At 53.5% G+C, this 15163-nt stretch overlaps 6 protein-coding genes across 6 annotated transcripts; all 6 read left to right on the forward strand.

Moving 5' to 3' along the window:
- Nucleotides 1-760: 760 nt before the first annotated feature.
- On the forward strand, nt 761-1836 carry C8Q71DRAFT_858058 (uncharacterized protein; the record flags this gene model as incomplete). The annotated part of the gene is made up of 5 exons (XM_047927473.1): nt 761-877; nt 937-1074; nt 1129-1245; nt 1320-1383; nt 1448-1836. 5 exons carry the CDS (start codon nt 761-763, stop codon nt 1834-1836), a joined length of 825 nt encoding a protein of 274 aa, XP_047778325.1.
- A 1770-nt stretch (nt 1837-3606) lies between these two features.
- On the forward strand, nt 3607-4335 carry C8Q71DRAFT_858059 (uncharacterized protein; the record flags this gene model as incomplete). The annotated part of the gene is made up of 2 exons (XM_047927474.1): nt 3607-3781; nt 3839-4335. 2 exons carry the CDS (start codon nt 3607-3609, stop codon nt 4333-4335), a joined length of 672 nt encoding a protein of 223 aa, XP_047778326.1.
- Nucleotides 4336-6741: 2406 nt separating this feature from the next.
- Nucleotides 6742-8249, forward strand: C8Q71DRAFT_907696 (uncharacterized protein; the record flags this gene model as incomplete). The annotated part of the gene is made up of 2 exons (XM_047928967.1): nt 6742-6789; nt 6862-8249. The coding sequence occupies 2 exons, from the start codon at nt 6742-6744 to the stop codon at nt 7996-7998; spliced, it is 1185 nt and encodes a 394-aa protein (XP_047778327.1). The 3' UTR covers nt 7999-8249.
- Nucleotides 8250-8742: 493 nt separating this feature from the next.
- Nucleotides 8743-9891, forward strand: C8Q71DRAFT_63623 (NAD-P-binding protein). The gene is made up of 4 exons (XM_047919639.1): nt 8743-8882; nt 8942-9191; nt 9255-9479; nt 9531-9891. Exons 1-4 carry the CDS (start codon nt 8851-8853, stop codon nt 9729-9731), a joined length of 708 nt encoding a protein of 235 aa, XP_047778328.1. The 5' UTR covers nt 8743-8850; the 3' UTR covers nt 9732-9891.
- Nucleotides 9892-10708: 817 nt separating this feature from the next.
- C8Q71DRAFT_858062 (NAD-P-binding protein) lies at nt 10709-11595 on the forward strand (the record flags this gene model as incomplete). Its single annotated transcript, XM_047927475.1, has 4 exons — nt 10709-10743; nt 10800-11043; nt 11108-11332; nt 11395-11595. The coding sequence occupies 4 exons, from the start codon at nt 10709-10711 to the stop codon at nt 11593-11595; spliced, it is 705 nt and encodes a 234-aa protein (XP_047778329.1).
- Nucleotides 11596-13350: 1755 nt separating this feature from the next.
- C8Q71DRAFT_868047 (uncharacterized protein) lies at nt 13351-14141 on the forward strand. Its single transcript, XM_047928303.1, has one exon. It carries the CDS (start codon nt 13363-13365, stop codon nt 14080-14082), a length of 720 nt encoding a protein of 239 aa, XP_047778330.1. The 5' UTR covers nt 13351-13362; the 3' UTR covers nt 14083-14141.
- The last annotated feature ends 1022 nt before the right edge of the window (nt 14142-15163 follow it).

Below are 15163 nucleotides of genomic sequence, written 5' to 3' on the forward strand. Positions count from 1 at the left end.
TCCGGCTCCGGATCGCAACCAAACCGAGCGCAACCAAGGACGGATGACAGACATCTAACATCATGTCGGTCGCCAAAGACTAGCGGGCATCGCCATCGAATGAACAGAATGATATTGGAAGGTTCCCTGTCCGGCGTGAATTGTGGGCCCGGTCAGAACATCCACACAGATTACCGTATCAAGACTCCCTGCCCTCCGAACCCCAGAATTTCATGATTCTTATTGGTTATCGAGACATGTTCAAGCCCTGGAGTGGCAGGTTCTCGAAGACCGTCATCGGCGGCAGGACCTGCAAGACAATGGAAGCCTCTTCAAGTCGACCAGGCAACATCAACCCGCCGTCCTATGTCACACGCAAGCACACACATGACGGTCTTGGAGCACTGCGGCTGCGGTGTATAAAAGCCAGGTTCTCGCTCACCGGATCGCCAGCCTACTGCTGTCTTCTGCAACCGCCTCTTCTCTCTCGTTGAACCGTTCGAACGAAGCAATATGGGACAAGCCATCTGCGACCTGCAAAAGAGCGAAAAGGACGCGAAGGTCCAAGAGCAGCTCAAATTTCTGGGTAACGTGTTTCTTTTCTCTGCATTTCACTGACCGTCAAGCTCAGACGAGGTCTCTCGATTTTACAGCTGCTATGTGCAATGCCAAGTTGGACAAATATAAAGCCGATATTGAAGAGTGCGTCTGAGTCGGACCCATCGCCGTAGTTACGCAGCGCCCTATCGCAGCATCTCGCTCACAGCGCTACGTACTCAGGATGTTTACGAACCCGTGTAAAAAGCGCAAGACGCGGCCCGTTCCTGGCTACCGTGCCCTGAAATGGGAGCATGGGTCTTACGTCGACGTCGAGTCCCTCGACGCGGAAAAACCGAGCGTATGTGCATCACATTCATATTCATGGTTCATCTAACCGTCATTCGCACTCATTTCTAGTCTCACGACAAAGACACTGAGAAGGCGGGCTTGAAGCAATTGGACCTGCTGAAGTATCCGCGTCAGAAAGCCCTAACCGACCTCATCGATCAGTTCTTCAAAAAGGGCAGCGACAAAGATTGCCTCAACGGCTTCAAGGTAAATTGTTGATGATGTGGCATAAACCTAGAACCTAACTTCACCGGCCCCTAGAAACTCGTCATAAACACGTTGCGCCCCTTCATCAATGACACTCAGACGGGCGAGAGGGAACTCGAAGGCTTCTTCGTCTTTGTTCGTCACAACGCCTTTATTCGTATTGATTACAAGGTTGGTGTCACGCTTACCATGCTGGATGACATTACGGTCGGACTGCGCTGATGCTTGCGCCGACTTACAAATAGTTGTGGCGGTACAACTTCATTACAGATGGTGAAATCGCAGGAAACAAGCGAAACACTCTATGCTGTGAGTGTCTCGTACCCTCTCAGCGCTACATTGTCATATGAGTGCTTATTGCGAGCTTGCGCAGACACATTCTGTATCTCCCTTGTTGATCATACCGAGCTGCGCATGGATGAGCTCATCTATCTGCTCTCTGAGCACGCAGGCGACGACGGGGCAGTACGCGAGTACATCATGAAGCTCATCAATGTGTGGCTGGCCGTCAGTGGCCTGATGAAGTTAGAGACCTCCGAGGCGTATGCGGTGGTGATGGTCATAGCTGAAGGGCTGAAAGCCGAACGGCAGGGAGGATGTATGTGCCCTTGCTTGCAGAAGTCACAGGATGTCCCTGTCCCGGACAAGGCCGGGCGTCCGCTTCAGACGTTGGCGGGGACCTCACTGTGGCTAAATGGAAACCTCTCCTCCTCCTCCTCCTCCTCCTCCTCCTCACTGAGTGTACGCACGCAGGAGACTTAGGCGCGCATCGCTCTCCTCTGCGCGCCCACTCGGACGACCGTTCTCGAAGGCCCCGCGGCCACTATGCACTTCGAATAGCTCTTGTTTTCTTTCACTAGACTACACCACTTGTAGCTTACAGGGATGAGACTATGGTACAACCTCTGCTCGTCAATGCCAATGTGCCACGAAGGGCTGGATTATGTGAGCAACGACCAGACAACTGTACTAGTCACGAATGCGGGGAGAATGGTCGGCTCAGCAGAAGACATCTGCTGCGACACAGATCGAGACAGCAGAGCAGGCTGTGCATTGTGCACTGCACATCTCTCAGTGAGTCGTGGTTTCTGTCTCGCAAGCTCGTCCGACACGAGCATTCAGCCGAGCGAGCGGCGGTTGCCATCATAGTCGACGGCCTTGACCATCACATTCTGATGACCACAATCTTGCCGAGGTCGAAGAGGAACCAGGCTCTGTGGGTGGGGCTCGGAAGGGCAACTCGAATCAAGGCGCATTCGGTAGCTACTAGCCTGCGATTGTCACCTCAGAATAGAAAGAGACAGAAAGTCTACGCAAGTAGGCTAAGCACTATAACATACACGAGACGGTAGTCTCATATCGCAGATGCTACGATGGACAGTGTGTCAGCGAAAGTTACGTGGCGATCAGTCCGGCGGCGTGGTGGACTCTGATTTTCATCGTCGCCCTCGCCTCCCACATGCAGTACGTGGTCCGTATTCTCGTGAATGACTGATGTCGGATCTTCAATGTCAATCACGCGATTGGGATGTTGTCGTGTGTGTGAGTGCTCTCGCCATTCCTTGTGCTCGAGGGAGGATGCGACGTAGAGGGGCCAGATCGTCGCTTGGGCTTTCTACCCTTCGAGTCGTCGTGGCGAGGCGGTGGGAAGGGCTGGTTGATCGAGCTACGCTCAACGGCTCACATTTGAATATCTTGAACATTTTCTGCGCATTTTCTGTCAGCCCGTGCCGGGGATGCTCTGGCATACTAGTAACACCAGTAAAAGTATTCTCACTAGTAGCTCAAAGAGTGTATCGCCTTCATTGCGGACAGCATCTTCTGCGCATAGCACCCGAGCAATACTATGAATACAAACACTGCTTATGTACGTCTTTCAAGCACACCGAGTAGTAGTAGTGACCAAGACGTACGTTGTGCGGCACCGATATTCATCGAGTATTGCGAAACTGGCTCGAGTTCGCTAGATGATACACTTGACCGCCACCACATGAAAGCCAGAGACGTTCGGTTGGGTTGAATGTACGCCGACTTTGAGGGTATATAGCCGTGAAGCCTATTGTCCATAGTCGCCGACTGACGTGATCGCAACACTTGGTCAGCTTAGCAGCGCTGCTTTTGTGAGGTTCAACTCCCGTCATTCTATGCATACACTGCATTGGCGCAGCAAGGCTGTGTAATTGAGGCTCTCGTCTGGTGCAAGAAATCTCGGAACATCCACTGACTACTAAACGACGATGAGATCTGTTCCTCGCTGTTTCAGAGTCTCCCACCTGAGTACTTTGCCCATGAACGCATCATGACCAACGCCTGCCACTAGATGCGTGGTACGTGGGCTACCTCCAATGTCCAGCTCTACAGCATGTGATAGCCAGGTATTGTTCAGCGATATATCTGGTAGGTTCACGAGCGCAGATTGGGTCACTGAGCGCACTACAGTCCTTAGTGTGCCCACTCACAGTCGAGCCAGCACATTCTATCCTTACCGACCGTAGTGCGGACGCATAACCGTCGATTTTCCCGCAGATCACAATGTCTGCGCTTGCTCCGGCGGGTTGCTTCACACCGCGCGACTTCGCCGTCTTGGTGCCTTTGGTCTTCTTGAGCACTCTGGCGGCTTATGTCGTTGCAACCATCAGCAAGCAGCTCTACGTCAAGTACCGGGAGCGATGCAGACATCGATCTGGATGGACGAACCGGCCTGACGGTGAGCGAACTTCTCCATAGAATGATCTCTACCAAGCTCACATACTAACTTCTCCAGTCGAGACATCATTGTTCTTGGATGTCGACGATCCTAGGCCTGCGAGGGTCACGCCGTTCCTTGAGCGCGATGCCTCCGAGGCCATGAGTCAGCTACGGTCACCGAACCGGAAGTTCGGGCAACCCGCGAATGACGCCCTCCGCCACTTCAATTCCGAGGGAGGCCCCGATGACATTAGGAGTCCATTGACGCCATTGGTTCTGGATTTGAGCAGCCCCTCTCGATCATCATGCGACCATGCGATGTCGTGCCAGACGAGACAATCGGTACCGCCGCCGTACTCCCCTTCGGCACTGTGTACAACTACGAGCGTCAGCCGCGTCGACTGCAGCTCTGCAAGCTACGAAATGACGGAGCTAGTTGCGACGACCCCGATGAGTCCCTCACAGCCCAGGCAGACACCGTCCGAAGGTGAAGGGTCTAGTGACTGGGCTCGGGATTGCATTCTGCATCCACCGGCAGCATTTCACGACCCGCTGTTGCGGCCATTACGATGAAGAGGAGACATCTATTAAATAGGTACGATCAGGCCGGGATCGGACAACAGAGGACGCTTACTGACCTCATGTGTTGCAGCATCGCGAGATGTGCAAATCGTGTTTGCATACCTCATCCCCTCGCGCACAGCTTTAATGAGGTTCCGGTTAGCAAAGATGCATTAATTGCACTGGTAATATGTCCTGGAGACGTGAGACGTTCTCGATCAGGCCATTTACACAGAACACAAGTCATTCCGTTGTTATTCTTGTCAATTAGCACATATACTTGCAGGTCAAGGTACCACAGATCATCTCGATACGGTATGAGCGAGACACAGCGCACGCGAACGGCATTCCCAACGGCGGAGCCAGTGTCAGAGAGAGAGGAGCAAGAGTCGGCGTTTTCAGGACAGAGCTCGAACAGACAGAATCCTGCAACCGCCACCGTACAATATTTCACTCTGAGATTTTGCAAGGGAACACATGTCGAGTCGGCACAGCGTACAAGTGCACCCTCACTGAACAATCAACAAGTACAGCGTTGAAAGGAAACCGGCAAGAGGAGTACTCAGCGCTCAGCCCGCAGCCTCCGATTCGCAGCATGTGGACTCGCATTCATTTGGAGGTAGATATATACAAGACGGGAACACGAAACGGTCCTCACGAAGAGAACAAGAGCGAAAAATTGGGTACGCAGCAGACAAGGAGTAGTCTGAATCGAGTTACACGTCGGTACAAAACCGAACAAACGTGCGCCGCGAAGTGCACTGAAGGACACAGCGTCATCCACGTCGACGGCACGAGGCCGTCCGTAGCTCCGTCTCCCCTCGTACGTCGACGTCCTACAGAAGCTACAAGGTCAGACCTAATAGCAGACCGGCTCGCCGGGGTACTCACGTACCCGTCGACGTGAGGTTGCAGGTCGACCCCCTGCCAGAGGGATCCCTTCTTGAGATACACCTCAGCGCTCGGCAGCTCTGTCACCACAAGGCTGCAGGGTGTCGCGCATCGTCCAGCCGCAAAGCTCAGCACCACCCTGGAACCCATTGGCCAGCGTGGTGCAATAAACCTGTAAGCCAACACCAGATATTATGTGCCATTTGCCCGACCATAGGTCAGCGCACGGTCGAGACAATACACGGCTCGCCGTGCGCAGGGCAGCACGAGAACAACTATGTTCTCCGGGACGTTCATCAGCGGCTGCCGCTTGATAAAGTCTAACCGTCCGGTTTCCGATGATTCCGCGCGAGCACTACGCTAACGTTTAGGTCTTTGAATGGTATGGGCGGTGGTCAGCGCAGACGCCATGGCCAGTGGCCGCACCGACAACGCAAGACCGTCAACTGTACCATGGACCACGGCATCGAAGTGCCACAACGACACCCAAGGACATGAAGAATCCGTCACAAGGACGGGGCGACGCCGATAGGGAGACAGACAAAGGGAGCCACGTCAACGGATGATAGAGGTGCCCGTACCTGCAACATATCCCAAGTCGGCACAGTAGTAAGGGGAGCTCGCCCCAGCGAAGTTCCGTATGGGCAGTCCCACCTTGACCCGCCCTACGGCCGGCGAGTTTCTGGTATGTTGATGAGGACGCTTAGCGTCACAGGCCAGTAGTCGGACTGGGCTGCATAGCCAGCTAGGCAGATGTCTCGGGCGCAAAAAGCGTAGAGGATGGCTCAGACCTTAGCCCGCTCGCGAAAGAGGACGATGAGTCCTGTGCGTGGCGAGCGTCGCGGCTTCGAGTCTGCTGCGAGAGGAGGGTTGAGAGGACAGAGGCGAGGCAGACAACGCATTATATGCGGGACGCGTGGGAATTCGCGTTGCGCCCACGTGATGGACGCGTGGACTGCCACTGCGCGCGGCCCTCCACGATCCACGTCGATCCTGCCCTTCCTGTCCTCTAGAGCCTCTAATATTGCGAGTCACTTGCGATGCCCGTCGCGCTGCATGCGAGGCATTTATTCCCTCTGTTTTTTTTCTTACCGGTCACAATGAATCAAGACAACTATGCACACCCGCCGACCTGCGCCTCCATCGCCCCTGGCTCACCAGTCCCTGACTCGGAGGTATACCTAAGTGTCACTTGAAGCTAACCAAATTGCAGTGAATCGCTATACGTGACTGTTATGCCATCCTTGGAAGCTCGATATTTGTCAACGCTCGTTCCGGATACCGCGCCTAGCGCCCGTCTATGGGCTCCTTATAAGTAGTACGCGACTGTGGCTGCGTCTTCTGCTGTGAACATACACAAACGACCAGTGTGAGCGTTATACTTTCTGATACCAGCTCATTATCTCACATTGCGCGTCTCCTCTATGCAACCCGCGACAGTCAGTCTAGGCTGGCAGAGTCCGCGCTCACCACTACTCCCCCGCCGTCTCGCCACTCGCGTTCTGCGCCCGAGGCGATCTTGCTACGATGACAAAGAAGAAGAACGTGTCGTGGTACTCAGATAGCAAACCCGATGTACGTTAGACGTATCTGCCGTGCTCGTCGTGATTAACAACTCACTCGCATGCAATGCCACCTTACATTCAGGCGCCACACGCAGCCAAGGATACGAGTATGCGTCTCGTTGGAAGTGGCACGCTCGTCCAATTTTGGGTGCCAATCTCTGGGGGTTCCGAGTTGCGCAAGTCAGGGCGCCACCAAGCATCGCGCGTATGCGACCCGGAAGAAAGCTCCGATGCGTCGTTTGCTCAGGACCCCCGCATCCGTCTAGACGAGACTCCATCTCAGAAGGCCACCGAGGCATCATCAGTTCAGCACCGATCCGAGACTGGCACTCACGAGGTTCAAGTTGTCAATGGACCTGTGCCTGCACACGAATCGACGCTGGACGCTACTGCGTTACAGCTGTTTGCGGGCATGAATGAGATAGAGCAGTCTGTGGCTGTCCTGCTGGCGCGTATGCTTATGAACAGGTCCCGCTCTCCTGCCGTTGACAGTGCAGGAACGATGGTTGCCTCCCATGCGGACGCGTCTGAGTCATCCAGAGCGTTGTCTACGCCACTGACGGTGGCTTCGTCGCGCACGCCTAGTCCTTCCAGCGACCAGGGCTCAGTGCAGCACGTCAGACGGCCGGCCACTCCTACGCTCTCACAGGCGTCCGACCTTCCGCCAGAGGTCGCGGACGACTCTGGTGAACGCGAGAGCGGTCGGACTGGGGACGAGGAAGACGAACAGTCCGGCGAAGGTGTAAGCGACAACGATTCGTTTATCGAACCCGAAGATGATGACGACGACGACTCGTCCTATGAACCCAAACCAAAACGCGTGAAGCGAAAGCAGACTTCTGTCGCAGGACGCACTCAATCCGCTCACAGGAAGAAACAGGCGTCGAAAGTTGCGTCTGTTCCCAGGGTCGCCGCGGCACCTGTTACTCGACCTACCAGAAAGGGTCCCAGGCGCCGCATCCCTATCGCCCCGCTTGCGCAGGATAAACCTGGCTACAAGCAGGAAGGTCGTTACTGGTGCAGACACGATGGATGCAATGCGTCATTCGTACTATCGCCCGACAGGACCCGCCACGAGGCGGCGCATACTGGGCACCCCCAGTGCAAGTGCATGCACTGCGGCGACAAGTTCAGTCGCTTCGATGCAGGCTTACGGCACAGCCAAACAGCACACAAGAATAAGAAACCACATATCGAACGCTGCTCAGATGAGGCGTAAGTTGGCTGAGCGGCCCCGACTTTGGACTATTGATATCTCCCCGTAAACGGACTATGTTGACTATCTTCAACTTGTATGTACTCCCGGACTACGACATATGCAGCACTACGATATTTCTCGCCACCTAGGATAGTTCTTGGACAGTGTTACCGAACCACCTGTATGTAGTATGACGCTGAGCCGCGCGCCTTCCCAGCAAAGCGGTGACCTTGGGGCGACCAGCGTTGGAAACATGACAAAGAGCCTCGAAGCTCGGAACGCAGCTGCAGTGTGTCCATCGACTGGCATGCCGCACAGTGCTCATGCTGACTGTGGTGCGCGTGTCCCGTGACCGCGTCAAGCTCGAGGCCGTTCTCAGCCCGCGCCCATCCTGGCGCATGCTCCAGCACCACACAAGTCATTCTCCTCGACATTCTGCTCACCCCGGGCCAGTCTTCGTTCTGCGCCTTCTGTGCCTACTATCCGCTCTGTCATGCTCGACACGGGGACGCCGCGCCCACCCCAGGCGCGGTACTGACACGAACTCCCCGGCAGGGCGACACCGTGGCGCAATCTGTCGCTCAACCCGGCAGACAACTGACCATCTACGTCGACGTCTAGGAATAGAATGGCGCTACTCAGTCTCAGTTATGTAAAACGAAGGGGACGCTCGCAAAGCACCATCGAACAATGACGACGGCGCGAAGGAGGCCTCGCACTGTCAGCCCAGACGCCGTGCTATACGTAGTCGGAAGCACGAGGGCAGACGTATATAACGAGGGTGGACGCGAGCAGTGGTGGTAGCAGCAAGTTTCGACATCTTCCGCTACACGACTCGACCGCAACACAGTCCAATCGCATACTTCAGCGACGATGACGACTGTTACTGCTTGGCTTATCACAGGGTGCGTACCTTGCTCTTCCCACTACTCGAGGCTTAAAGTGACCTCTACTCTGTCCACAGGGCATCCCGTGGCCTCGGTTTCGAGCTCGTCCGCCAGCTTACCTCCATGCCCAACAACCTTGTAATCGCCGCCTGCCGGAACCCGTCCTCCGCGTCGCAGCTGCAGGCCCTCGGGCACGCGGCCGGCGCAGAGCTGCACACCGTGAAGCTCGACGTGAACAGCGAGGAGAGCATGCGTGCGAGCGTCGGGCAGGTCGAGGCCGTGTTGAAGGGCCGTGGGCTCGACTACTTGTACAACAATGCCGGAATCGTGAGGCCTTTTTTTGCATTTTTCCCGGAGCATTGACTGATCGGCGTATGCGTCCTGTGACAGTGCCCGCGCGACGAAGCATTCGACTTCTCCTACAGCGAATTGCTGTCACTGCTCCAAACGAACATCGCCGCGCCTGCGATGATGGGCCAGCTCTACGCGCCGCTCCTCGCGAAGGGCGCCAAGAAGACGATCGTCAACATCAGCTCGGGTACTGCGAGCATCGGGAAGGACAACGGGACTGCGATGGCGACGTACAGCATGAGTAAGACCGCGGTCAACATGCTGGTGCGTATCTCCCGCCGATCACCCTAGAGCGACACTCTGACGCGTGTATAGACGTACAAGCAGAGCAAGGCTCGCCCGGAGTTTACTGTCATTTCGCTGAGTCCTGGCTGGGTGAAGACGGACATGGGCGGCTCCAGCGCGGCGTTGGAGCCCACGGAGAGCGCCGCGGGACAGCTGAAGGTGGTGCTGGGGCTCACGAAGGGGGACTCGGGCAGATTCTTTGCGTATGACGGGCAAGAGCTGCCTTGGTAAATGCGTTCCAGTGAGTGCTATGTGAGAGGTGTGTGCATTGTATCGATGATGATGATGAGTGCCGAATGCGCATACAGTGTGGTGCTTCCACCGAGTCAGTGTGACTACGGGATTGATGCTGGATGGTATTGGCCCTAGGCTCCCTTCGTCAACGTCAGCGTCAGCTCAGGCGTAGACGTAGACGTGCTAATTGTCTCATTCTCTCAGCAATGGAATAGTACGGCCCGCGCGGACAGGGAGTTGCGGTGACGATGCGAGATATTCTGTGTTTGTGAGTGTCCTACGCCAATCGGGTGGTATATGCTACGCTGAGCTGGCTGATGATGTACCCTGCACGTATCATCTGTATATGTATTTGTGGCCAATCATGCCGTCGTCGCTGGCGGCTTTCTCTATGTCCTCTCACCTTCCAAGCGCCCGAACTTTACGCCTGTGGAAACTGGACTACTGGCCCACTCATCAGGTTAAACACGTTCGGCCTTCAAAGAGCAAACCCAATGTACGTCAGACGTATGCAAAACCGAGAGAGTTTGCTGTGAGTCTGCATTATGTGATAATGTCGCGTTCAAGCAGGGGTGTCGCGCGGGCGACACGGCTCAGAAGCTAAGTGGATTCTCTCCTCCTCCTGAGTCCTGACGATGATTGGCGACCGAAGTCCAGGCGGGCGCCTACATCAAGGAGGATGATAGACCAATGACCTCCTCCCACTTGTGGGTCCGCACTGCTGACTTGTACGACCATCTCATCAATGCCGAGGACGAACGCCCCAGTCGTTCAAAAATGTACCGGGGCCATCGCAGGACTGTTGGAAGGGCACATATATAGGAGCCGTTGTAGTAAGTCAGGCGTAGTCCCGCATCAGCCTCTCACGTCCACCCTAAAAGGGAGCCCGGCCGTGAGAGTGAGAGACTGGGAGACTAAGTCAGGCGCAGCAGACTCAAGCTCTCTTCGTGCAAAGTATCTCGACTCTGGAGAGAATGGCAAACACCGCTAGTACCTGGCTTATCGTAGGGTACGCACACACTGCGTCTCTCCTTCACGATGTGCACACTCATTGCGCGTTCACAGAGCTTCTCGCGGCCTCGGCCTCGAGCTCGTTCGACAACTGATTGCAACGTCAAATACTGTAATCGCCGCATGTCGGAACCCTTCCTCCGCGTCCCAGTTGCAAGCCCTCGAGCCCACCGGCGCAGAGCTGCACATCATACAACTGGACGTCAGCAGCGAAGAGAGCATCCGCGCGAGCGTCGGGAAGGTTGAGGCGGTGCTGAATGGTCGCGGCCTCGACTACCTCTATAACAACGCTGGTATCGTGAGTGCACTTGGTCCTTTCATACCGCAGTGTCGAGCCCACTAATTCACGTACGTGTCGGAAGCTTGCGCAAGACGACGCGTTCAATTTCTCGTATAGTGAGTTCCTTGCGATACTACAGACGAACGTCGTTGGGCCCGCGCTGCTTGCGTCGCTGTGTCTCCCGTTCCTGGAGAAGGGCAACAAGAAGACGATCGTCAACGTTAGCTCGTCTATGGGCGGCCTTACCCATGACTACGGCGCTAGTGCGGCGAGGTACAGTGCGAGCAAGGCTGCGATGAACATGCTTGTGTGTACCTCTGATTTGCTTCTAAGGTGAGGCTGACCTGGCGTGCATATTTTGTCATGTAGACGCACAAGCAGGCCAAAACTCGCCCTGACCTCATCGTAATATCATTATGCCCGGGCTGGGTGCAGACGGACTTGGGCGGCGTGTCAGCTCCGCTGGAGCCCCCGGAGAGTGTCGCCGGCCAGTTGAAGGTGGTGTTGGGACTCAAGAAGGAGGACACGGGGAAGTTTATTCGCTATGACGGCCAGGAGCTCACTTGGTAAAACCATAGGCAACGAGAGCAGTGATACGTATAAATTGGAGGAACACTCGAACTGTGCGTGCTGATTTTTTCTGGTGAATTTGAGAATTTTCTGGCAAGCCGCAAGGCACGGTCAAAGACAGGGACTCTAGAACGTCAGCCGTGTCGCACTTGAGTGCATGTGGGCGTGTTCACCACGTGATGGAAAATCCCCGACTCCTCCCGAAGGGAGGGAGGGCTCTGTCAAGTAGAAACGATATTGCGCCGGGGATGCCGTGTCGCCGTGGGAAATTTTCGTCCATATACGGTACGCGCGATACCGCATAGGGAAACTGTCCACATGCAAGCCGTGCGCTCGCGTCTGACCGAGGCTCTGCCTGGCTCTGTGTTCCGCTCGTGCGGCCGGATCTTCCTCCGGTTTTTTCCGAGCATATATAACATGCCTCCTGCCACTATGATCGAGACATTCACTTCAACACATCTTGTCTTCCCCCCTGAAGCAGCTGCCATTTCCATGTCACAACAACTAACTAGTATTGCCCCTACTTCCCAACTACCAGATAGGGCCTTGGGCTCAATACTAGTTTTACCAGACAGTGTCTTAGGCCCACTACCAGTTTTACCAGATGATTCTGCAGACTATATACCAGTCTCATCATCAGACATCATACCACATACAATTGCAAGTGTCCCTAATGACACAGTCCAAGGCATCATGAATAGCAATCCTTCATGGTTCTATTATACTGATGATTATTACCTGCAGCAATTACAATCCCTTACCAGAGCTGAATTATGGGCTGCTGTTTGTACATGTGTTGATCAGACACAAGGTATCAGGCAATCCAAAGCATCTTTGGCTAAGCAACTACTGCAGCATTTCAACTCATCTAAAGTGTTATTGGCAAATATGTCAGATGTTCTCCTGTGCCAAACATGCAACTGCTCTCTGCTGCTCAGTTCACCATTCCACTGTAGATATATAATTTTGAAGCATTACTATATACAATTATATGGCTGCAAGATTCTGAAATGTCTATGCCAATCTCCTATGCTTTCCAGTATAGCACATGATGTTGCTCATTCAAGTACAGTTCCTGATATAGACCCTCATATTCTCAGCCAACTGAAACGTTTAGACAAGGACATTTTAGATCATTGTTACACCATATTTCAGACTGACTACATGAAGAGCAAAACAAGAGCAATGCAAATACTGGTTTCCAAGATATTGGCCATTAAGCAATATATCAGTGACTTGAGTATTGCTGAAGTGTACCAACAATACTTCACAGCTGTGACATACAGTGGCAACATGTTACCTAATGTGCCAAAGCCATGCAATATTGTTGAAAGTATCTTGATTGCATACTATGGTGATGCTGTGATAAATGCAATATTCCATAACACACTCCCAGAAATAAGGAAACAGCAGCAAGTTCAGTATCAAAGAGACTATAGAAGGTTGAAAAGACAAGACAAGAGCATACAACTAAAGCAATCATACCTCAGTGAAGAAATGAATTGGCCTACCATACCTAGCACTGAGACTGAGCTACAGTGTGCATACAATTATTGGAAAGCAACACAATGGCATTCTCCTCTCATCTGCTCTGTGTACTCTAGCAGTGCCCATAGATTGAAAACAAAGATCTATGATATGAATCAAATCCCCAACATAGTGCATAACATGTCTGTTTTGCAGGTACATGCCCCATGGATTATTCAGAAATGCATTGTACAACAAAATTCCAATGAGTTCTTGTATGGAAATGAATTGGATGGCTTCATGTTGGATAAAAAAGGGCTGCTATGCAGTGATCCTATCAATCACAGAATAGCACTATGTTCAGACTGCTATAATTCCCTAAAGAAACCAGCTATGCCCAGATATGCACTGGCAAATAATCTATATAGAGGTCATCTTCCTACTGAATTTTGTGACCTTACATGGGTTGAAGAGATGGCATGTGCTATTTATCATATCACTGCCCATGTAACCCGTTTGTATGGATCTTCAGAACCTGGACAACCAAAGATTTTTCATGGAAACACCATAACACATGATATGTATATCATATCAACAACAACAGTGCTTCCTAGAACTCCTGCAGACACCACTGGGTATCTCTCAGTTGTATTTATTGGACCTCATAAAATCAAAGCCAGTGACCTGGGCAATACATTCAGAGTGCAAAAAGCCAAAATATGGCATTTTCTTCTTTGGTTGAAGCACCATAACAAATTATATGAGCAGATCCTGTTGGATCAGAGTAACATAGATCAATTTCCAGATGATGGTGTTCTTCCTGGTGTTGATGCTCAATTCATCCAAGACATTCACCAAAAAAGTGATGAAATCTTCCAAAAAGAAACAGCAGGTTTTACAGAACATCCTGCAGAGGCTTTTATGCATGACAACTCTAAACATGCAGATGATCAACCAACTGTACTGCTGGAACACACAGGTGTATCTGACCCAGAAGGAGACAGCATTAGTATACAGTAGTGATGCTGATACTTATGTTCCGCTTTAGGTCTATGTTGTACCACTAAAAGCGGAGTTTAAGATCTATGTAGATTATTGTATCATCTTATTTACACCACCCTCACTGCTCAATCGATGTTCATTCATAATACAGTTCAGGCTCCCACATGGAGTCGGGGACGGCGCTTGCGCCGCTACAGGAATGAGACAAGCGCCGAGGGATCGATAGAAATATAAGGGGAGAAAAGTACGCAAGGTCGCCATCTTCCCTCCCCTCATCTCCGTGCAGTCCAGAGGCCGCGAAACTCGCTACGCACAGGGCAGCTCCGTCTGTCCCTTCTCGCGAGGAGGCCAACGCTTGCATCGATCACTCGGGCGCGTACCGCATACCACTCGACGAACCGGCTTCACACCGGGGAGAGTGAGAAGGGTCGCATTCGAGCTCGAGCTCGCTACTGGAGTGGGCCACACGCCCGACGTCCGTCACACCGTCGCACACCCTCCCTATCGACATCGCTTCTGCCCAGCAGACTGGAGGTCGGCCAGCCTCCTGCTCCGCTTCTTGCACCCGGTCGGAACCGCCGCTCCCGCGACGGGTCCACACCCTCAGGGCGTCCAGTTACGGATGGCGACGCTTGTATGGGCGGGCAGGGTCCCTCACCCGGACACGCTGTTCGACCTCGTCGTCCCCGTATGCCTGCGCCCCGGTGCGCCGTTTCGACGACGCACCAGCCCATCCTCCGTAGTCGTATATACGTATACGACACGCGGACCCTGGGTCCCTCACTGCGTCCTGCGGCATCCGCGGGACGTAGGGGACCGCCTATCTTCCGTTGCGCCAGAAATGGATGCACGGAAAACTCGATCCTCCCTGCGTCCAGCTTGCGCTGGACGTATAGGATCAAAATGAACCGTTGCTCCAGAGATGGACGCGCGGGTAGCTGGATCCTCGTGTAGGATCCGCTTTGATACTGTTGTGCTGTACCTACAACACATCGGAATAAAGATCTATGCTACGCCATGCCTCCGGCACGACGTGTGAGATCAAAAACAGAGCTCCAGGCGTGTCACCACGCCCGGCGCACTCTAATGCAACAAAGCT

Source organism: Rhodofomes roseus, assembly GCF_022264815.1.
Source record: "Rhodofomes roseus strain CIRM-BRFM 1785 chromosome Unknown C8Q71scaffold_11, whole genome shotgun sequence".
Taxonomy (NCBI): domain Eukaryota; kingdom Fungi; phylum Basidiomycota; class Agaricomycetes; order Polyporales; family Fomitopsidaceae; genus Rhodofomes; species Rhodofomes roseus.